This window comes from Charadrius vociferus, unplaced genomic scaffold (genome assembly GCF_000708025.1).
Source record: "Charadrius vociferus isolate BGI_N301 unplaced genomic scaffold, ASM70802v2 scaffold19, whole genome shotgun sequence".
NCBI classification, from domain to species: Eukaryota; Metazoa; Chordata; class Aves; order Charadriiformes; family Charadriidae; genus Charadrius; species Charadrius vociferus.
In genome coordinates, this window is record NW_009650173.1 from 1768043 (window position 1) to 1793095 (window position 25053).

At 37.7% G+C, this 25053-nt stretch overlaps 1 protein-coding gene across 1 annotated transcript in view; it reads right to left on the reverse strand.

The window, feature by feature from the left end:
- The window catches only part of PPFIBP2 (PTPRF interacting protein, binding protein 2 (liprin beta 2)), an 88989-nt gene that overhangs the window by 34512 nt on the left and 29424 nt on the right, over positions 1–25053 (reverse strand). The window contains exons 3-6 of the mRNA XM_009892695.1: positions 14681–14770; positions 11223–11336; positions 8416–8439; positions 1575–1706 (exon numbers count right to left, since the gene is read on the reverse strand). Coding sequence (XP_009890997.1) covers positions 1575–1706; positions 8416–8439; positions 11223–11336; positions 14681–14770 — 360 coding nt within the window. The remainder of the gene's footprint in view (positions 1–1574; positions 1707–8415; positions 8440–11222; positions 11337–14680; positions 14771–25053) is intronic.

The window sequence follows — 25053 nt, forward strand, 5'->3', positions numbered from 1 at the left end:
GGAACGTTTCCTATCACTTAGCAATACAACAAAGGCTCTCAGGCCAATAAAGCTCAACTTTTCCATCCACGGGGGCCACACACCTTGTTGCTGTGGCAGAAGAATTTCACAGGTCCCAGCCTCACCCCCATCACAGGCTCAGACCTACTGGTTGCTTTAAACTCCCGTCAATGCAAACGCACTCAAAAGTGTTGTTGTGTTCCAGGAGTCGGGCTGATTGTGCGTGTCCTGCAATAATTTAAACAACCTCATCCTGGTATTGGACGCATCATGGGAAGTGCTGAAGGCCTCTCGGGGAGATGGCTGTTAGGAGCAAGCTGCTATCTGCAGCAATTAAGTGCTCCACAGACCCGTTTAGATCTTCAGGTAGTACGAGACCACTTAGGCCTTCTACACACAAGACACTGATGATTCTGGGTGAAAGAGCATGAGACGGCCTCAGATGGTAAAAACAGCAGGTGGTGCCTCTCCGGCTTGCAACTTCTGCCAGAAATTGCTCTCTATAAGATATCTTTTAATCTCTAAAGAAAACTTCAGAGGATAAATAAGTCAAAACGCAAACACGCCCCAAACGTATTATGTCACTGCAGGTAAATTACTTATGTATAGTTATCTAATATTCCACTAACAACATTATGGAGAGCAAACAGTTTTCTAACACTGCGTGGATTTCAAATTCTCCCAAGTCAATGTGGAATATAAAGTCTTTTTTCAGTCAGCAATGTATACACCTTGGACCTAGTAATATTCCCTTGCCAGGTAATCCTCTCCTGCTAGTTGGTCCCCTCACAAGACCACTGAGTAGGGCAACACATAGCAATTTGGATGAATTACTGTCTTCCATAATCACTTTCCTTCCCAGCTTCCACCTGCTGCTCACTACCATGAAATGAACGTTGTTCATATGATTCCCCGTTTTGTGCTCTCTTTCTTAACCAATACAGTAAAAAGCAAAGCTTCTTTGATGTCCAGAACTCTCCGCATCTGAAGAGGAGTAAAGGTTAGAATTTCCCCCAATGCATGTCATTTTTTGGGGCACTTTTTATGACATAACCAAAAAGGGAAAGGCTCATTTAAGGAAAATGCCCTGCCCCTTGCCTTTCCCTCCCAAGTGCCATGAATGCATTAAAATCACCAAGGGCGATCACCTAAGTATTTGTAGCACCCCTGATACTACTGAGCTGACAGTCTTCTCTGCCACATAAATGAGGAAATAGAAGAGCTCTGGTTGGCCTCACATGGCCGTGCCAGTCCAGCTCCTGTGGAAAGGAAAGGGTTATGTCAACACCAATTGTAATGTATGCTTCTGGAAGGGACTTTGTGCCTTGATTAAAGCCAAACAGCAATCTTTGAAGTATAATGAGAGAGGGGAAAAGAAACCACATCCCAAAAACACATGATCATATTCCTCACTGAATTCACAGGATCAATGATACGGACTGTGCTGTAAGCACGGAAAATGCTACTGCATGCTGATTTCAGGTCAAAAGCTCAGGTGTATGACAGCATAACATAGACACATCACAGGGAAAAAAAGAAAAAGAAAAGAGAACAAGCTAATGAAAGAAGCTCACCTCAGCTTTGTTCTGCTTCTCTTCATATTCACTCTGTTCCTTTTCCATACCAACCAGTTTAATCTTCAGGTCTGAAACTTCAGCCATTAGGTCTAATTTCTGAGTCTCTAGTGATGTTCGACTTAGCAACTCCTGAAAGCAAAGCAGAACATTTTCTCCAGTTATTTATTTGAACACTGACAGAATGCTATGTGATTTACTGGCAGACCCATAGAAAAGCCTCTACCCCAACGTTTAACGCTTTCAATATGAAAGCAAAATGATTCTCTTCTGCAAAAGTCACGCTTGCTACTGCTTTACAATGCAAAAAATGCAGCAAGATAGATTTGATGTAAACATTTACCACAAGCAAAGTAACTAAAAATAAATAAATAATGGTGTGATTGGCAAATTCGTATGAAAGAAAATTTCTCTGCCTCTCTTCACAGCATGTATACTTTGAACTGTGTGTTTCTCGAGTTCTGCAGCTCTTTTCATCTAAATGTTCTCCTGTGTTAATCACTAAACCACCAAGTCCCCCTTCCTATTTCTAGAAAATGTGTGGCAGAGTTAATCCCTGGGCAAGACATAAAATCAGAAAATAATACTAAGGCTGAACAACCACAAACCTACATAACGCCATAGAGACCTTCACACGCCACATTACGAAACAGTTGGCTACTTCCTAAAATACTCATTAGACAAAGATGCATTTTAGTATTACAATGAACCATTTTAGAACTTCTTATCATGTGCTTTTTAATAAAGGACGTATGACAGAATGAGCAACCTAACCAAAACAGAGTATCAAAGACAAGCAACATTCCTGCAGTCACACTAATACTACTTAAAAGTTTACACCACGTAGTACTTGTTAACTTTTGAAGGCTACACACTGTGGAGGACACAGCACTGAATGCAAAGTGGTACGCCCTAACTGGAATCTAAAAGGGAACGTCTAAACTGAGTAACAGTGTGAACGAGAAACAGTTGGCCACGACTTCTGCTTGTGTGACCTGAGTTTGTCTTTCAGATTGCAGAGAAAGGCATACTTTGGACAGAATGGTATCACTGTGTTTGGGAAGTGTTCAATGTTCACACCTTCATTGCATCTTTCAGTTTTCAAGAAAGCCAAAACAAAAAAACCTTCCAAAATTTAACAGTATATTGTAGAAAATGCTTCTGTTGGCCTTCATTTTCAAAGAGAACAAAAATCCATTCAGGAGTTTAAGCCTTACTAAAAAATCAATACCTAACTTTCCATGTGCCTAATTAATACTTGCAAATGAACGTAGGTTTCTAAATGGTTAAAGAAATTTACTGTAATTCCTAACTCGCATGTGAAACGCACTGAGGAATCACAGCAGATTCTGCTTTGAATTACATGGAAGCATCTTAAGTGAAGTTGGCATAGTCATTCTGGATCTACACTGCTGTTAGCGAGTGATCAGAAACTGCCCTGTCCATCACCCTTTTCTCATCTCTTCCCTCTTCCACAAACTGCACAGCATGTTGTAGACTATGCCTTGGAGCCAAGGAAGCCTCAAAGGTTATTTTAAAAATTATACAGTTAAAGTTTATTTGGAACCCAAATCTGCTCTATATGTAAACTGCTTTCGTCTGGTGGGGAATACTGCCCAAATTAAAAATAGTACTAAACTTGCATCTGCGTTGCAACACCAATTATCTAAGCCACCCACTATTCCCAGTGCCGTGCCCATTTCTGCTGACATTGACAATGATACTTGTGTATGGATGGGAAGATAAACAGAAATGTAGCCTCATGGTTTGTTTTTGTGTGGTTTTTTTCCTCTGAATGAAATAAATCAAGCACTAATCAGGAAAAGATAGTGCACTGACTTTTTTTATTGAGAAACTCAAAGAGCCTAATGAAATCCCAGTAGTAGCTGCTTTCTACAAAGGTGATTACAAATTACGGTTACAATTACAAATAACTCCTGTCTTCCAGAAAAGCACTAATTTGCAGAAGTTCCAGAAGCACATTCCAGTCTAGACTGGAACAGACTCTGTACAGCTGTTAACACACCAGACTTTTGTAGATGAAGACATAGCTATAAATGAGAACTTTGATATGAAATAAGGCCACTGAACATCAAAAAGTCCCACAGGATGAGGTGTCTTTGGCCCCATAGACAGACTCTATTCACTGTTGAACTAAAACAACATTTAGAATTATTTCTTTTTGACACTGACATGGTGTTCCATGATACGACAGGAAGATTTCTTAATAAGGCAAGAAAACATGGCTTCCCTCTAGAGACTTTTACAAAAGTGCATCATCTGGTATTACTCCTTACTTTTTCTATAGGCTCCCAAATTACACGTAGTTATGCAATGGAGAGTAATACCTCACCCCGTTAGTCTGAGTTCAGTAGCTCCATCTGAACAGTAAGGTGCTAACTGGTATAAGTAAGCATGAAGCCAGCTGATGGTTGCTTTTTTTTAATCAACTCAAACAAAATTTTACAATTTGCTCTGAAGCTGAAGAATCAGATCCTCAGCTAGTGTAAACTGGCATAAAACTCTTGTCTTAAAATAGACAAAATAGCTAACTATCCCTCGTTTGTTTTCAATGGAGCTACACTGATTCAAAACAGCTGACGATTTCTCTTGCATCTAGAGAGTCTAACTTTTGCTTTGAAAGAAAGCGCCGTTTAAAGTAAATGTACCCTCTTGAAATGGTAACATCTGGAAGCAATTATTTTCATCTTCAAGCAGATGCTCACAGTGAACAGCTCATTAAGAATGTGACCCATTTTGTTACAGAGAAATTATAGTGTATTTCAGTGGTATGATGCAACTTGAATTCAGCCAGAATAAATATGCAATTGTAAGAAAAGAAAACACAAATTTATGTTATTGGGTTTAAAGCAAAAAAGATAATATAAGACAGGCAAAATGGCAATTTGGGCTGTAGCAGCTTTAGGAGGATCTTAAAGAGCTGAAATATAGAACAGAAATAGAACATATGCTAGGGAACCTTATTTATAAACAAGATACTTGTTTTTAATTTGAAAATGTACTACAAGTTGATTTCTCAAAGTTCTTTTTTTGACACTCAGCTTTTAACTTTAAAAATTAAAAGCTATTTTAAAATAGAATAATTACAAAGATGAGCCATGCAGAAGCTACAATATGCATGTAGCAGACAGATAAATGAACAGCAAACTATTTCCACACACGATTGTATTTTCAAAACTCTCACTGTATACTTTTTAAGTATTTAATCGTGCTTTTCAATATCCCCAATGAAACTGAAGCACATGCTGTATATCTCACTTTCACATTTTGTTGTCTTGTAAATACATAATTCTTATAAAGCTGCTTATAAAATTTAACATGAGAGAAAACAGCTTAGAAAGAGGACACTACACTATTCTAAGCTGTCAGCTGCAAGCACAGAAAATTCCAGGAGATCGAGCACTCCACAAAACAGAAGCGACAATCATGCAATACACCGATTGAGTAACCATAAGTAAGATTTTAGGCAAGCGGCAGGGGGGAAACCCCAAAGATCCCATTTTGCACTTGTGCGCTATACAAAACACAACATTCAAAAATTTTCAGACTTTTCACCCTTATTAAAATAGTTGAGAGAGACAGACAGACTGACCAAGCTACCTACCCGGTAAGCAAAATTCAGCAAGAGCCACCACTAATGAGGACTGCACTTTTCAAGTGCTGTGTGTCAGCTGTGGTAGAAATAAGATATTTGCTTAACTGAAAACACAGCTGAGAGCAATGTACATGTGTAATCAGCATGAAATAGTGCAAGTCAGTAGCAGAGGGTGAATTACAGCCCTCCACAATTCATCATTTGCCCATTATATAGTTAAGCAATGGAAAGGACAGAACTTCCCATTGCACTGCCAATTTGAACAGCACTGTGCACACGCCTGACGAGCAGATTCGTGCCTACATTAAATGTAAAGTAACAAAGCAGGGTAATGCTCACCTGTATAGAGAAGTTGCACAACTTGAGAGCACACTCTGAAAACCTTATGCCTCACAACCAGAACAGCACAGAGCACGCTCCAGAATCCGAAACACTAAGCTAGCTGCTGGCAAGAAGTTACTGCACGCTATAAACAAGTGCTGAAATTCGTCTAAGATCAGATAACTCAGGCAATTGAAAGTTGAAGGAATGATCCTTGCCGGCCAGCAGAGTTCCTGAGAAGCAAACAGATACACACCAGATTTATACTCTGCAACCAAGATAGGATTCTGGCTCCCCTGAGTATAAGACAACTGCAAAACCAGAACAGGTACACGCTAAACTGCATTGGGCTCAAGTTCCTGCTCTCATACAGCTCCTCCCTGCGTTCTTTTAATCCACTGATTTTTAAAGGATTCTCCATTGTGCCTCACAAAGGGCACTGTCTGGCACACTCTCCCCTGCTCCTTGCACCCAGGCAGAAGTTGGCCATAAACTGACACAAGAAACAGAAATTCACTCGGTTGCATTCAAGCATTTCAGTTTCTACATGGATTTTTAAGACAGAAAGAATCCTAAGGCCAAGCGCTTTGTACTTTGCAAGAGAATTTACTTGATAGAAGACACAATCACGTTTGTGCATCTGACGAGTCCCCTGGATTGCTGCTTGTAATTACGTGTCAGGAACAATTTGGAAGGCAGAAACACATGGTCAAACCATGTCTAGGATTTGGTACAGGTCAGGTACAGGAAAGTCACTGCCACGCAGACCAGCATTTTGATGGGCAAAGCAAACTGTACACTGTTACACTTTATGCCACATAGCTTCAATGGGAACTAGTATCTGTTAAATAAATCAAATGCAGCACTGGAATAGCAAAGAGGTAACTAACTAGTCCTACTCATGATCATTACCATAACAAATGCTCTTAAAAGAACTGTGGAGGTGAAATCTGTGTGTGCAGAAAATTCACTTTTCAAACTGACTTAACACAGCTGTCAGGATTGACAGCATAGATTCCATAGCACCGATGTGGTAACATTACGCATGGCTGGTACTTTCTGTTATGGGGCAATTTAGGCTGCTTTATAGAGCAAGAATTACTTTTGCTTTGCAATTCTATTCTACATTTTTACACAGTGAAAGGAAGTTGATAGGAGGTTCCCCCAAAGCTAACATAGCAGATGTTCAAGAACCTCTCTTCTCTTAAAAAGGTATTTCCTTCTTAAAATTGAATGAAAAAAAGTACTTAGAAATGCCACAAAGTAACTTAGAAGAAGACACATACACATAATTGTTCTCTAAAGTTGGCTGAAATTTTACATTTTAAAAGCAGCTGATATACTGGAAATGGACTGTCACAGCATAAATTGTTTCCACAGGTTAATTCCAAGAGATGTTTGGTTTTTTTTTATTTCAAGACTTATTCATCACAATGTGCTAAGCGTCATGGCAGGTAACTATTCTCACAGGCTGGCATTTCCATATCCTTTACACATTTGATGGCAAGAATGAGATACCACTGGAAGGCAATTCAGTGAGACCAAACTGGTGTCTTGCTCTGAGTCATGCTCCAGAAAATTTTCTCCTAACATTTACAATGAAGGATGACCAGGGAAATGTGTTTCTTGGCCCAAACTGGAACCAAGCTTAAGGACTGATTTAAAGTTTTCCCATTAACTTCCATGAGTTTTCAAGACCTACTTTGTTTCAAAGAAAGAAAATGCAAACACCTTCAAGGTGAAAAATGCTTTTTCTTGAGTAGAGTCTGTAGCGGAACAAGTATTCTTACAAAAGCAAATGTTGAATTTGACACCGTAAGCATCGCATCTCATGAAAACATACATGCATCACCTGTAGCTGCGGGCACCAGGGCACCTCTGCATCTATTACACACGGTTCTCCTGTTTCTCAAACGCTGCTGCATATTTTCTTTGGCTGTGGTTTCATAAACAGCTAAGCCAAATGTATATCTCACCGTTGCCCTTATGCCATGTCTTGGCCTTTTCTGTGACCTGTTTCAACTCACTCACCCAGCAGAAAACCATCCCTTTCTTATTAAGCCCCAAGTTAGTTTTCTTCCAGTCATTGAGGAAAAAGTCTGATGAGCATGACAGTCAGTATAAAATAAGTTACAGAAGCACAGGGTCAGAAACAGGGAGAAGGAGAATGAAGCCTTCTCCTTTTTGTAGCAGTAACCTCTAGATTGGCTCAACTCATTTCTTAAGGGTTCACATTTCATCCTCTTTGAGTGATGAAGAATCACGATTTTCTGCAAAGCAGCAGCAGTATCTGTTGCAACTATTCCACATTCAAGATGTCCATCCTAAATGCTGAATAGCCACTTAAGGTAATTTGTATAAAGTTTATTTTTGTTGCTGTTTCACAAGTGTTTCCATGATCACTTTGTAGCAGGGTTCAAAACAACTGTGCCTAAATCAGAAGCCAGCAGGATTTTAGCCAGTAACCCCACCCTGACAAAGTGGACAAGTCTCTGCTAGCAGAGATTCAGCAAAAACTATTTTGCAGGGTAGCATTACCTACCCTTTCTGTTTGGAACTATCAGATATTGTCATTAAATTATCTTAACAAAGTGTATGGGTTCTGTTTTTACCGTAGCATTTTCGGCACAGAATTAAGAGTCACTTTTCTTATAGTTCCCAAAATGAAAAAGACAGGGCTTACCCTGCACTCAGGTATGTGGTTTCCCAGATAAGTAAATAATATTCTTATTCATACTGCAGTTAGCTTAGTTCTACTAATATACATTAAAGACTTTTCAAGCTAGGGCAATTATCTTTATTGTTCCATTTTCCATTTAGAAATCACAAAGGTAAAATCAGTGGACTTCAATAAATTGTAAATAAGCAAGCAGAACCATGAAATAAAATTGGATTTACATGCACCTCAGGAAGATAATAGAAGGCTTTCTGAAAAGCAAGAATATTATATAGGTACATAGAGCTAGTTGATTTTTTCTTATTAGAAATAAGTTTACTGTAAAAATAAATAAATACTGTCTCAAAAGACCCACTAAATAGTTTTGACTGGAAAAACTCAGTGACAACACTAGTACTTTCACCGCTTTGCTAAGCCTCCTGAGCACTTGTACAGGACCCTGGCAACTGCTGGCTGAGAAGATCTAAACACAACTCTCCCCCAAACCTGATAGATCCATCAGTCTACTGAGGTCCCTGAGGCCAGATACTCACTCTACTTTTGACAAATTAACTGCAAGAAGGAAGGCCTGTTGGCCACGGATCTTACATGAACGTCCTAATCATCACATTACCAGGTCATTCTATTCTCTCCAAATCTCAGCTCATTCCCTGTAGTGGGTAATCTTTTCAACAAGATGAACTGCGAAAAGGATCTTCAAAATAAATTATAGACAAATAGGGCACTCGGCAGAGCCATAATAAATGTATACTTTCTCTGACTTGAGGTTTGGAGAGATCTAACTTGGGTTTCCCATATCTCACTGCCTACTGGGGCATATAATCCATGTGAAAAAGACACAACTACCGTCCCCTCATCATCCTCTTGTAGTTCACTTAATTTGCTCTTCTTACTGCTCACAAAACTAAAATGTTAACTCAACATCATTTTTTTCTCATTCCAGTGAGAAAATAAATTTTATATATCTCAGTTCCACACCGAATTTATTTTTTAATTTTGGTTCGGCTATTGAAAGTACAGCACTCAGACTACAATTAAAATACTAAGCATACGTCTGTATCTGTGCAAAGTTCAAATGGACAAACTCACAGGATTAAAATGAAACTCAAATCTTTACCAAGTTGTGGCCTAGATAATTCTTTCTCTTACAAAAACCACAACCAAACTCAAGCTATCATATATGCTGTAAGCATGAGAGATCAGTCACTTAGAAATTTAGCAATCAACAAGCAAGTCTGTCAGTATTTCTGTAAATTATGTTCAAATGCAAGATCTCAAAACTACGATACAAAACAACCAACAAATTTGAGCTTATTGCTTTATAATATGTGTACAGGAAAGAAAATAAACACGAAATCATTCCCATTTAGCAACAATTATAGACACTCAAAGTGATCTCAAAATTTAGATTTAAGGTTTATGTTTTTGGAGATTCTCTGACTTCCTTTGCATTAGTACAGACTTCTGTAGCTTATCACCACAGGATCAGCTTTGTAAGCAATTTGTGCATGTACCTAATGCCAGACAGGTAGATTCAAACGTTTTCACTGAAATAGCAATGTACGTGCATTATTCTTCTATTCCTGTTTCTATTCCTATTCTGTTCTTTTAAATCGGGCTTTAAATTTTAAAAGTCTTCAGAAGACTGTCAGAGCAGAAAATTTTAAGTCAGAGAAACAATAAACAGTTTTAGCAGAAGTCATAGAACAATTATCTAGTTTTAAATTGAAACAGGAAACTTATACGCTCTATTGTGAATGCCTTCCTGAAGTTTGAAACAGATTTTCATAACTTAAATAGTTACTGTTCTTTAAATTTCACTGAAAAACTAAATGCACTTGCTATTTGCATTTTCAAAACATCCCTTCCAAACATTAAGTATGAGAATAAAACTTTTCCCAGCTGGAAGCATTTTGGCCTGCAAAAGTTGTGCGAGACCAAGTTTTTTTTAGAGAAACCTGGAGAATTATAACTTTAAAAGGTTTATTTATCTTATTGAAACTGCTACTGTTTATATACACATGTTCACGGATCCTTATGATAGTAAAATAAGTTCATATACATGGACACAACTGTAATTTATAGGTTTATATAGATTAACACAACCATAAGTTAAAGCTATGAATAGCTCATAGACAGACTTGTATATTTCACATAGACGAAAATAGGAAATTTATAACGCAACATTCTGGGTGGGGAGAGAAAGTAAGTTCATCAAGAACAGTATCTATCCTGCAGATTTCTGGCGTAGATTTTGAGGGTTATTTACAGTTTCAAATCTATTTTTGAGATCTGTGCACTGTACTACCAGTGGATGACCTACATCTGTAATAACAGAAAATTGCACCGGGAAAGTTCTTTTGCATCGACAGACCTGCCAGCTCTGTAGTAACACATGAAATGTAAGGTATTTAATTTACCATTTGTTCTGCTCCCTCAAAATTCAAAATATAACATGAAAGAGCAAAAACTAAGTCACACAGCCTGAAACTGTCGATTGAAATAAAGAAAAATATGTTTTATATACTCATTTTATTTCAAAAATATGGGGAAAGCTCCTAAATTAAGCAAAAATGGTAACAGAACCACACTTGATACAGTAATTCATTTCAACTTACTCCCTGTTCAGTTTCAAAGCCATACAAAACCAGAAGATATTTAAATAAAACTTCTAAAGTCTATGACTCCTACATATATAAAATACATTTAACCTGTCTAACCAGTTACTCAACCATGTCCAAATTTAGTTCGTCAGCACAGTACAAATAAGACACAATAGTTTCATTTTACATGCTGCCACGTACAGTGTTATGCAACCATCCAGTAAAACATTTCTGTAACAGGAAAACAAAGAAACATTTATTGAAAAAAAAAAAAAGAAGTGCAAAGCAGCAAGAGAACAATAAAAAGAGGCATTTTTTTCCTGCTTTATCTTGTTGCCAAAGGCACTCACACATGCAGACAAGCTGACCATATATATTTGCCCCTCTGTTGAAGAAGATTATCCAAGAAGCTTTCCAATACAGATTTTTACCTGTTGGAGCATTTCTTCTGTAGCATTCAGTTTCAACTGATGCCCCTCAAGACAGATTTCTAAGTCCCGGATTTTCTCTCCTTGAGCTTCCACCTGGTCTGTAAGAACACTCACCTGTAATTTGAGAAGAGAAGCACAATGCTACTGAACTGACTGTAAATAAGTTTCAATTACCTTATACAATTAACATCCAAATGCACATTTTACCAGCAAGTTCTCTTTTAAAGTCCTCAATGGTTTAATATTCTTATGCACTGCAACAACCTGCTCTATCAAGGTAGAGGATTTTTCAGTCTTACTTATATTTTGCTTCAACCCCGCCCTCTGAACCCTCCCTCCCCCCCGATTATTTTGTTTTAATATAAAAAAGAAAGAGCATTCCTAGAAGAGATGGAAGACTACCTATAGGTAGCCCGAGTCACGCAAAAGTCTGAAAAATTGGAAAGTACCAAACAAGAACATAGGATACTGAAAATATTTTAAGTGGTTTTGGAGCATGCATTGCCATTTCAGGTTACGTTGGCATTTCACTCCCTAAAACGGATGAACAATAAAACTTTTCGTTCGGAAACCAACCAATTACTTCACTTCTTACAAGAACAGAAAACAGGTTACCTATCAATAAAGCGTTCTGAAGTTATAAAGCATGCAATGAGTAAAAGGCATGTTTTAGCAGCGGCAAAGTTCTATTCCAAGAAAAATTCCCAGGCTTTGCAAGCCAAAACATGAAAGCAAAAGAAGTGAGATACAGACAAAGAATCCCAGGAAAAGAAACAATAAGCAATACTGGTAAAGAACTGTGGGAATGGTGGTACAGACCAGTGAGTGTGTAATAAGAAAAGCCCAGCAGCTGAACTCAAAGCTTGCAAAGCTGAAAAAACTACTCAGGATAATGTTAGAAAGATGGGGAAAAAATCCAGCGTTAATTCCTATGTTAAGCAGCACATACATTCTGTACATTCATTTTTACTATTTATTTATTTAAAAGCCTTGATTGTACTAGAAAAATGTTGTCTCAAACAAAAAAGCATCTTTAGGTATTTAAACTCCAGTTTGAATGAAATGCATTAACAAAAACTTATCTATGTTGTCACATGCAACCCTGCGGCACCTTTATTTAAACAAAAAAAAAAAAAGAAAAAAAGTACAATATGGGGAAGTGAAACTTTTGAGATGTACCCGCTACGCTGCATTTCTAAAATCCAATCAATGAGTAACTTGAGTTCACTTCAGGGAAGCTGCAGAGGGAGTGCCTAGGTGATCCCTATTTGTTTTACCTGCAAACATAATGACGAGCATGCCTGGGAAAGGAACACAGAAAAAGAAAAAAAAGGAAGACTATTCTATTTTTTCGCCTTTAAAGTAGTTGGCTCTAGGGTACAGTACAGATGAATGCAGGATGAGAGATGATAGGAAGGAGTGGGTGGAGGCAGATGGCAGGGGGACACATCCAAGCTGGGGCAGGGGGAGAACTCCAGGCGAGGAAGTCTGTTGCTTATGTAGGTTTTTGTTTTGCTCCCATTAGATGAATGATGGCACACAAAAATCCCCTGTGAGGTCAGAAAGCAGGAAGAAACAAACTGAATCCTCTCCTTCAGTCTGATGCAAGTTCCAGAAAAAGAAAACAAGCTCTACTTAAAGGGTCAGATTAGGTTCCAAACAGTGTAAGCTGTTTCCTTACAGTTACCTGTAAGGAAAACTGTATGTTAAATGTGACCTGCAGAGGAATTTAGTAAACAGCAGCTTTAGAAGCATGTGTTGTCTGCTCCAGTAGTTAGGCTGAGGCACATTAGCCACTTTGAGCTCATATTTTCCCCTCTGTTCAGGATCACATCTGCCAGACTCTTCAGGGAATCAGTAGGCTGCACGCAGAACATAACCCCAGCATATGCTACGCTGGCAAGTCCAGCTTGCTTTAGCAGTGCAACACCCGCAAGAGTAACATATTTTCTATACCTATAAGTACCTATAAAAGTGAGGCATATCAAACAATTCGCTAAAAATCAAGTGGTGTAAGGGTTTAAAACATCTTTATGGAAAAAACCCCCACAAACAAACCAAACACTTAAAGAAGTACATCAGCTCCTATACACAGTCACGGATCTATAAGAAGGTATCCCAGATAGATGCTGTAACATTTCCAGCCTCCACTACAGCCTGAACAGTGGAAGCAGGTTTCATGGTGCACTGTTTGACCCAGCCTTGGTGGACTGAGATACTGGCTTTGGCCTCCTAATTGTAGCTCCACTTACGAGTTGCTCATGCGTGCAAGTGAACTGTGTGAGAAGTGAATGTACTGTGTGAAAAGTTGTTTGCTATTATTAATAGAGTCAAGATGTTACAGTTAATAAGCACTTGATTAATAAAAGGTGTTCTAATAAAGATCAGTTGTGATGCTGTCTCCCCTGACCTGATTTCCTCTCAGAAAAAAAAGAGAATTTGCAGCACACACTTAAACACTGAATTCCATCCAGAAGTTTGTTTTTAATTCAGGATTCTTTTCCCTAAATTCGGTAATAGCAATTTTAGTTTAACAGTAACAAAAAATTCCAACCAAGCCTAAGCTTATGTCTCACAAACCATTTCTTGTTTATTTAACAACAGCAGTGAGAGTTCTGCTCAGTAAATTAACACAAGTGTGAACAGAACATACAGGATAAGACATGCTTACAGAAACTAGTACCTGAAAGTAGCGAGAACACCTACCCAGTATAGTTTTGGTTGATATAAATATATATGCTTATAATATGCTTTTATAAGCATAAAGAGAAAGGATATGCAAAGACCATCTAAAGAATCTTCAGCTTCAGTTTAAAAAAGCATGTAATGTACAGTTCAGTAATAGTGAAAATATCCAGAAAAAAATATTTTTTTTTGTACAAGGTGTTTTCTGCAGGAGGAAAACTTACATGGGACAGCAGATCTTTTTGAAAAAGACTTGGTAAACTGAGAAATGGAATCCTGGAAGAGCTCAGGCATGCATTTTACTGTCAAATTTCCCTTTTCCCCCTTAACCTCCCCCTTAAGCTTTTTGATGACGTAAAGCAACTTCAGTACAATGCACAAGCAGGAAAAATATCAGTTCTATCTACCTGCCAGTCTTCCAGCTCATTAAGAACGTTTCCATGCAGAACCTAGAAAAAGCAACTGATAAAACCTAGCAAACCCAGAAGGAGAACCACTACCACAGCATTGCCTTGGGATGCCACAGCATTATTTTTAAGTTTGTTTTCTTCCTTTGTTGTCATTATCCCTCTTACTGCTGTTACTGCCACCACCTTTACCAAGCTAACCCACCATGAAATCAATCAGATGGATTATACAAATTATAAATTAAATCCTGATTAAATATCAGTTACACTTGGTGACCTGCTAACATTTAACAGAAAATACCCTGTCACTTCAGCTTCTATTCACTGAATATCAACTACGTAGACAATGTTCTCTTTAACACATACCTGCAGTATGAGTGACTCTTTATCACCTTCTAATCGTGCCAATCTTTCTTGATAAGTTTCATTATTAGATGAATGATGATTCACCTGTGACTGGGGGGAAAAAAAGTGAGAACTTTTAGTTAATATTAAAATTTAAAGCACTAGTTAATAATAAAATGTATCTATTGAGTGGTTGTTACAGTACAAAAAACGTGCAAAATGTGTCTACAAACCAAAACTGTTTATTTCATATGCATTAAACCTTTTGAATGTACCTTTCTTTATCTGGATTTTGAATATTTTCTCATTTCTAGCAAATCAAGAATGGAATAGGAATATATTTGATATTTTCTAGCAAATTATCATTTCATTGGGAAATGCCATCTTACCAAGACAAAAAAAAAATTTAATTTGAAATATCTGGTCCCAACAGTCTTTTGCCAAAGTCACGGAGTCTTGGTGGTTATTTTTAAATGGTAAAAATTGCCATATGTATTATACTGTTCATTGAAATTACTGAAAGAAAAGTATAATGTTTTTGTTAGCAATAAACAAATTATTTAAATTATCAAATTCTTATCAGGAACTACTGTAGCTATGTAATCCCTTATGGGAAGCAAGACCTTCTAAAACACGGCCTGTTCCTAAGTATTATGTCCCATTTCCTATGAATATTAATGCTCGAGAGAAACATCACAATTAAAAAAAAAATCTGCAGATTCATTTAAAAAAGTTTAGAAGAGTCCCATAACTCCATCCTGCATACTAAAACATTGTGTAACTGTGGGAATGGAGCTGTTTGCTTAGAGCACCGAAAGTAACATGAGCCCTTAGCAGTTCATTTCCCAGCTCCATTGCAGGCAATGCATTTCTGCCAGGGAATAAAACACTCTGCCTGGCTTTTCAGCTAATACAGGAACCAGCTTCCCCAAGTTCCCCTCAACTACACCAGTCTGCAGCTGACTACTCAGCTAGTTACTCGTACAATGGCACCAATATAATTATAGTCTTCCTCCCCATCTATCCTTCCTTTTTCAACTGAACATTTCTGAATAGGATTTTTTTTAAAAAAATAGTAAATATATTCATGGCTTCTTGATCTCCACTGAGATCTAGAGGTCCAAATGTAAAACAGATGATGAAAATAAACATGGTGCTAATTAATGCAAATCAAGAAATCAAATATTTATCCAACCAAAAGACACTTTTCAAGTGCTGAACTGGACACAAGCGTGGCATCTTTATGAGCTGAGAGGAACCAAGCACCCTTGTCCCTGATAATTTTGAAAGGAGTTGAGAGAATCACAAAGATACCAACAAACAGGACAGAAAGATGTCTGAAGAGATCATCTGGTTCATTATTCCATCCTAGGACTGATGATTATTTGCAATATTCTTGTATTGCCTACTCCTAAAGACCTCCAGAAATGGATTACACAGCCTCCTCAGATAACCTACCCATTCTTACAGCATTCTTCTTCATATCTAACCTGAATCACCATGTCTTCAACTTCAACCTACTTGTTCTTATCATACCACCATGGATTAAAAAAAAAAAAAAGGTCCCTCCCTTCGCTTCGCTTCAGAGGTTTTTTACATATTTGAACACTCTCTGTAGATCTCTAATTAGCAGGTCCCTCTTTGGACTAAACAAACACAAGTTCTTCTGTCTTTTCCTCACAGGTTAATTTTGCAAGATCCGTTTTGCAGCTTTCTTTCAGCTCCTCTTCACCAACAGTTCCTTGGCTTCTTTTGAATCACCTCGCCTAAGAGGTGACACAGGACTCCACCTGAAAATGGCTAGAGTGGAAAAAACCTTTTCATAGACCCTTGGGCCATATTTCTTTTCATATTAGCTGTATAGTAACACTCATTGCTTATGCCTAAATGTATAACCTTGCACTAGTCTATACTGAATTGTGTCCTATTATACATCAGGCTCTTCTTCTGTTTGAATCATGTCCTTTAGCATGGCTGCAAGGCCCCTAACTAGAATGACCTATAAATTCACTAAGCTTGGTCCTTATTCCCTGTTTTAGAGGGTCAACAAGAACACTGAAGAACAGAATGTGCAGAACCTCACTGCACACATTCATTGTCAAAAGAATATGTTAACTCTACTCAGAATATATTTTTCTCACTATCTTTTGACCAGTTTATAGTAGTTACAACTAAGATTCAAGACTTCATGGAAATGGCTCTAAATAGGTGCATGTGAGTGTATAACATACACAAACAGAAGTCTTAGTGAAATTCGGAAGTTCTACAGTGGCCCCTGTAGGGAGCTGGCCCACTATGTACGTACATAATGCTCTTAAAGGAATGGTGATTTCACTCCCTCTTCTTCTCCCATCTAGTTTTAATTTTTTAGAATTTCTGTGTCTTAACATGTCTGTCCATCTTTCCTAACATCTCAATGTAATTTTTTCAAGCCTTCTTTTTTTAATTAAGAAATACCACCCACCATACCATGTTTATAAAACATGCATCTTCAGTATAACTTAGGCCCTTTGTATTCTAAGTTCGTTGGTCAGTCAGTCCATATGATCTTAAAGTTCATTCCTTATTAACTTTTGTAGTACTATAATGAAAACAAGGGATCCTCCTAAGTAAACAACATGCATTTCTGTATGTCTGCCTAGATAATCCTTTGACCTCAGCTATACATCCTCAATCATAATGCCAGCCATTCCGCCTGGGTTGTTATTCCACTTAGAGCAAAATCTTATACTGTACTTTAGAATCCAAAATCTTCAGCCTTGGCAGCTACGTTTCCATTAGGGTTAAAACTCCATTATATATCATTAAATGAGTTTTCTCAGTGGAGAGCCCACAGGCCTTCTCCAGTATGTCTCTGGCCTGCAGACCATGTTAGGGGAGACTTTCCTGCACCTAGATCATCAAGTATTCGGGGACGAACAGCACACTGCTAGGCAGGAAAAGATTCTCTTAATGACAAAACCTAGTGATGAAGACCGCCTATTCAAGTAGATTTTGCACCCTTTCTCCTGCCATCATTTGCTGTTTTCCTAGATATATGAAATATGGCACATAAGAAATATGCCTATAACCACTTGTGTAACCACTCCCCCCCCAGCCCTACAGGTACAGTGAGTTAAATTACTGCCAAGACATTTTTACATAACCAATCTGTCATGAATGCAAAACATTTTGCATAATCAATAATTTAGTTCAATATCAAATCATAAATAAGATATTTTACTACACTCACATTTACCAAATGCATAGCCTCCGATGATGTCTGTTGTACTGAGTGACTGAAATATCCTCTGCTGGAAGTCCAGTACTCAATACCCATGTAAAACCTAGTGAATCACACCCATGTGAATAGAAAAGGGGGGAAAAAAAACCAAGAAACCCTGCCAGTAGGTCGGCCAGAGAGTGCTCAGATAAGTACATGAAAGTACAGCAGACAGAAAACGACCTGCTAAATAAAAGTGACTGATTGACACACAGCAGTTGTTTAAGACTTGGGAAAGCTTTGCAGCACGCATAAAGACAAGATAAAACAATGTAATATGAACCAAGGCCATCTGTGGATGGTTGGAGTGCATTCTGCAGTTGTGAAAGTCAGTACTGAGAAGAAACTGAGCAAGTATAGTTAGCTATCGCACGTATCAGCAGCAACTGAATATAGGACCTATAACACTAAAGTTATAAGACTACAGACTTCTGAAGTTGGTGTAAAAGCTCACAAACAATAAACACTAGACTTGTGTAACCACATGACCAAAGGGCTGAATCACCGAGATTTTCCACAAAGATGTTAGTTCAGAAGATGTAGCCTTAAAGACCAAAAATAATTACCTAGGCTCCACAACTTATAGGCTAAATATGTTAATTTTATTTCATGTCATGAAAGAATGAGAGAAATTGCATAACACATGTAAAAAAGTTTACGATAACACATGATAACAAAGTAGAAGAAAAGATACGCTAAGGCAAGGTGGTTGAAACTACCTTGATGATAGTACCACTGCAGATGAATAGTCAAGTATACACCGTAAATACTTTTTCTAAAGGAGCTGCAAAGCATTGTCTTGAAGCACGTGTATTATAGTTTCCATAGAGATTTTGTGTATAGTTTAATACCCATCAGATTGCATCAGATACTAACATAAAAGTTTCCTCAAACAATTCTAAATCAACTGTTTCTGCAAAAAAAAAAAGGCTTTTTTATTCCACCACTTGCTTCAGCTTCTTCTTCATCTTCAGTTTCCAAATCTCTCTCTGGAATATGCTCTTGACTCTAACTCAGGCATAATATTGATAGCTGCTGGAAAATTGACTAAATATCATTTAAACGATATTCCTCCAGAATATATGACACACAAAAAAAAATCAGACTTTAGAGTATGATTCAACAGCTTTAATTTAAAAATGGGGATAATCAGCAAAAACATAAGAGGGTATGGCATGAAAGGGAAGAAATGTTTGGTCAACTCGGTTAACTATTGTAATTTTCAGCAGCCTTCTCAGAGTCATGAGTCAGCATGGAATGTTATGTTTTCTTGCGTGTTATTTTAATAGGAAACAATTCAAAATGCAGTTTATTGTCAGAACAGAATGGCAACCATCGTATACTGCTTTGGTACAGATGTTCTGTTCAGAAGCTTCTGTAACAGAACTTCTAGCTGCATCTTGATAGGCTGTAAAAGTAAGCCCCTTAAAGCAAGTACATATGCAAGATAATAAAATTGAATGCAGGCCAGTTTGTGTTCTCCTCATGTGTGCTGTTTCAGTTCCAGCTCAAAGAATCTCCTACACAGATAATTTTAAAAGAAAAATACCAACTTGTGAAGTTGATCAACACGCTGTTACACAGAAATTTGTCACCATTACCATGGATCTTATATTGGGCTGCGGAGGGAGGAGGAGCTGGGAGAAGAAACCTGGCAGTCAGTCAGAGCGGTGATTTGTAAGCTTTTTCAACAAGTCATCCGCCTCTTTTAGAAGACAGGTTATGTCATAAACCTCCTCTCTTCTTATTGAATCACATGAATCACCTTCAGTTCCACTGATAATTGAATAAGATGCCTGTGGCAACTATAATACTTGCATTAATGGGGAAGATTAGGGACATGCTTGATGTATTGTCTTTTGTTGCAGTTTAGGAGATGAAAACAAGGAATACAGCCAGCAGTTCAACCAGTCGGTTCTCCCATGACCTACTAGCAGCGCAGAGACCATAGTATTATATTTCAGTACAAGAAAATGTACGCTATAGACTTTTCCCAGCCTGTTTGGAGTTGATAATATTTAGAAGAGTATGGACTTTCCATCTCTTTATTACTCTTTTGGGCCAGCAGAATTGATGTTATGAGTCACAGTAGTTGCTATTGTGTAGTGATGAGTGAGTAGCCTACACAGTAAACATTTTTATTTTGGCATCTGACCATGCATGTAATACAAATTTAATCTCTTGGTACGTTAGCACTACCTCAGATACACACCCATCTGAATATGTGTACATTCACTCAGTGTACTTGAGGAGGAGGAGAAGGCTGGAACATGATTTATGGATCTGTAATTCTTGCCTTACATCTGAAGGCAATTAATAAAGCAACAACAGGATTTTCTATTTGCTGTTGTTCCTCATTGGTTAAATGAAAGTGGCAGTCACTTTGAAAAAGCTAACAGCATATAGTCTGAAATTAATTAAAGAAAGAGCTAGGTAAATCTCTGTAGTCCTTAAAATAATTTTGACCAAATACTGGTGGTTTTTTTCTGGATAATTTTTCCTAATATTAATATCTATTTTCTCCTCCAGACAGTTATGTTATTTAGAGGAAGATATCCTTACAGAACTTGTAAGATTAACCCTTAGTATCATGAGCTTAATGGCTACAGCATGGGTTTGATTGCTCTACCTTCTGCTAGTACAGGTTAGCACCCGGAAGAAAGGAAGAAAAGCAAGAATAATGTATACCTATTTCGAGTCAGCCATCAGCTGTGTGCTGCACGCACTTCAAAGGATAAGTCTACAGCAAGCTGCAAGAGCCATCAGACGCCTCCACTGTCTATGAAGGCACCCCTCTTTCAAAATAAGACCTCTTACCACTCCACAAAGTTTTCCAGAGGCAAGAAACCTTCTATTTTCCATTTTTTTTAATTTTATCCACTGCAGTTCAAATAGCTCAGTTAATTTACTATGTCGTTAGAGAGCGCATAATACTGTTTGTGGCAAATATCAGCATTTATGTTTGTGATCCTTGTTAATAATTTGTGGCTATACCTACATGCCTACGTACCAGAATGGGGGTTGTGCCATTTTTATTCGGAACGGTGTGTTCCAATTAAAGCCTGATAGAAAGATAAGAATAAAGCAACAGGACAACAGATGAAATGGTATGTGAACCCTCTAACCCAAATCCCTTAGGATAACCAAAGAAAATTTGCTAAAGATGGGATACTTTCAGCTTCAGGTAGTGAGGAGCATCTCAGGTTCTTTAGCTTGCAACAGAAACTTTTAACAGTGGCAGATTTATGCTTAGGCCCTGTAAAAGAACCCAACATCAGTTAGCTGCAAAACACTTCCTACAAACTGCCCACCAACTACTTTATAAGAACTATGCTTCTGCCTTAGCTGTACTGTTAAAAGTGCACTGTATATACATAAAAACTTTTCCATATTCTACTAGAAACAACCTGCTGAAAGACACGCCTCCATTAATAATTCCTCTGACCTCCTTAGCCAGGCTTTGTGTCTTACTAACAAGGTATCCTGGAATATCCACATTATTACAAACTCTTATAATGCTGCATGAAACCAGGGTGGTACTATGTGCCTACGTCAGATATCATTCAGCGTCTCAGCCAGAAAAAGCTAACCAGGACAGTTCTGAAATTGCTAAAGTATCACATGCCATGAAGTACAGTATGGCTGTACCCATTGCAGAGTTTTGTCTTTCTGATATTAGGTAAGATATTATCAGAGAAAGTTCTTTTTTTCATGAGAAATACTACTGCAGACTAATAATTTTTATTACTGGCAAAAGGCAGAAAAAAAGTAAAATGGAGAAAAAACAGTAAACAAAGGAAAACACATTAACTGTGCCTCATATACAACTAAGAGAAGGCTAAATTGTTTTTTGGCTCTGTCCATCTTCTCTTACATTTTGCTGCCCACTCTGTCCATACCTATGGCCATTCTTGGCACAGCAGTTTTCCCACATCATTTGAACATCAACAAAATCCAATGGAAAGAGCTGAAGTGCAGTGACACCTTATTTCAATTTGATGTAAATATTGCTTTGTCCCTGCTGCTGTTGCATGGTGCCACTATACACTTCATGTTACAAGACTACTGCTTAAATCAGAACCTCCATTCTGAATGTGAAAACAGCATCTGAAAACAGCAGTTGTATCTGCCATTTTGCGTGCCTGGATCTCGTGATTTCTGTATTTGTTTGCTGCCCTAACCCAGTCCAAGCCGCAGATACCATGCCAGTGTAGGTTAGCCAACCACCGCAACATCAAAACTGATCCCGGGCTCTGAAGTGATTTCTTCTCATGATGAAATTGGAGCCAGCTTTGGCATATTTCACCAAGGGTTTATGGAAGTCTGATGCAGTTACTCCCTGTGAAGTGCCATTTGTTACTCTGGAGGGTACTTGTACTTTCATTATCAGCCAAAGAGCAACAGTTTATGATTGCAGGGCCTGAAATCTTTATATGCTATCACAGTCAGTGCCAGACATGTGACATAAGGATTCTTGAACATGAGAATTAAATAAGCAACTTAGATCGTTTCTACTTTTTAAAAAATCACTTGTCAAAGGAATTTGGGAGCAGACTGCTTAAGTTCTCCTGGAAACAGTGCAAGATCATTTCCAGTTCTCTTCCCTTCCCCCACATGTGCTCACCCCCTTACAGAGCTTGCAAGGAAAAGCAGCAGTCTTGATATTCTCCTTTATGTACCCTACATAAAAGGAATTACATGCAACAACAGTAATAGCATTACTATTTCTGTAAAAGCCTGTACTACATTTGAACACAGTATCCTTTCTGAACACAGTACTTGAAAATCAGCCTAAAGACACCCTGTGTTAACCCCTCCAAATCTGTGAACATTTCAGTGTGAGACTTTCTTCACTGCAGCTATTTCTTGAGCCCTTTCTCATTATGTTATTGCCCTCAGTGTATCCTGAATGCCACACAACCTGATAACAGCACACCTTAGGCTTTTGTTAGCAAACCTCTCATTTTAGAAATGAAATTTAAACCAGGAAGCAGGGGTGGCAGACATATTGTATTCAAAACCTCATTTAAATAACTAATTAATATGTGATCTCAAAAAGCACTAAAGAACTCTTTAGCCTTAACTGCACAGGTTAAACTAGTAGTGTAATGTTACCAACTGCTGCTTCCTGCTGTCTCTTCTTCACTATCCCACTCACTCCCCATTTAAACCCCTCCCCATCCACACTCCAAAAATATAAAAGTTTCCAGAACCTGATGTAAATGTTTTGTAAATTAACTTCAAGATTCTCAGGCTTTTATTAGAATGACATGATATCATGAATATTTTACATTCATTCAAGAAACTACCCAAATTATGTTCCTAATCACGTTTCACAGAAGTATCTACCCACATTTTATATTTATACAGCTAGTAAAAAAAAAATAGAGTGCACGTACCTATGTATATGTGTGTTTTTAATCCAGTCCCATACAGAAGCACTAACATAAATGGCATGCATAGAATTTGCAAGAAAAGTATACACAGGTTAAAACAGATTTTAAAAGTATAACGACAGGATGTGCTGCTTACATGACACACAATTAAATAAATACTGTAATTAAAAAACCAATATACTGTGAATATTCACATCCCATTAATTGATTTTCCAAACACTGAGAAGTAAATACTTAGAACCTAAAAAAATCTAAAAGGTGACAAAAACAAAGTTATTTTTCCAAGGTGACGAGACAACTGCACAAACCTACTTTTCTTCTTTTATAGGAAGACAAAAACAATCTCATGCAGTTAATTCATATCCAGACAGTTCCTCACAAAATTTTTTAATAGCACTGTCTTTTTAGAAAACATAATTTTATCAGAGTAACATGCATTGGAAAAAAGTACCACCATTTTTATCCAAAACAAAGGCATCCTCAAAGGTCTCATACAGTTACTCCGATGAAGAATTGATTAAGTGAAGAACTAGTGCAAGTCATTTTTCATTTTAAAGCACAATATGGTAAACAACATATTCTGCTTTTTTGCCATACATTCCCATGCAGGATTTGCTTTGTTGCATCACAATCTCAGGAAAGCACGAACTCTTGCTAGTTCTATTACCATTTGTTCAAAGTTTCATCCTAGAGTTTCATTTTTAAAGACAAAGACAGCTGATTCTCTCCCCTCCCTAAGCCGCCTCCTCCTACACGAAGAAACCTATTTAATTAATTTCTTATGAAGAAACTCACAATATTTCATCTGAGGCACTCAATAGGTTTCCTTTCACAAAGCTGAGAATTCTGACTAAGATTTGCTAAAGTGCACTTACAAAGAGAAGAGAAAACAAAGCCCAGCAAATCACTTACCCTCTTTAGCCACGTGAAGTGCTTGTAAATATCAATCTCACCATCCATGCTTTGGGCCCATCTCAGCAGTCACATTCCCAGGGTTAAAAGAAACTTTTGGAAGCAAGCGCACTGCTTTGTTCTACAGGATATAGCTGTGACTTCTTCCCTTTTCAACCCTCAACTTCTAAAACTGTGAATGCGTGTTCACATTTTAAGCTAAATCTTCTGCCTCTGTCGCACAGTCTTATCCCAAATGCTTCTCACAGATGTATATATAACACACAACTGTATAAACTTTGGACTCTCCCCCAAACATCTGGTTTTTTTAAACAGCAGATCGGTTAGCAACAAGAACAATGCAACTCTAAAAACTTCAAAAATAGAACTTGCTAAATGATCTTTTAAAAAGTTTTTTTTTCAAGACTAGTATAAATCTGCAGAAACTGTTCCCTTTTAATGTTGAATAACAAGCTAAAAATTATTAAGCTGTCACTGAGAAACTATTTCCAAGTAATGCCTTCTCTGGCTTTCTGTTTCAAGAGTGGCTGGAACTCATTACCAAAGACCCCCTATTTCCTGTCTCTGTTTTACTCCCTGTTTATCGTAACACTACTCAGCCTTCTCAGTTTATTTCAGGCTCAGACTAAACCTAAAAATAAGTTCTGCTCTTTGAATTACTTGCCTATCCTCTCAAAAGACATTATAAAAGAAGAGGAATTCAAGGGCGATCCTGTGGATAAGTTAATTATCCCATAAATACTGCTATTGCCAAAGAGGCAATTTTCCATCTTAACAAAAGATGATGATACCCTTCTAAGATTTTTGTCTGCTCCTGCTGAAGC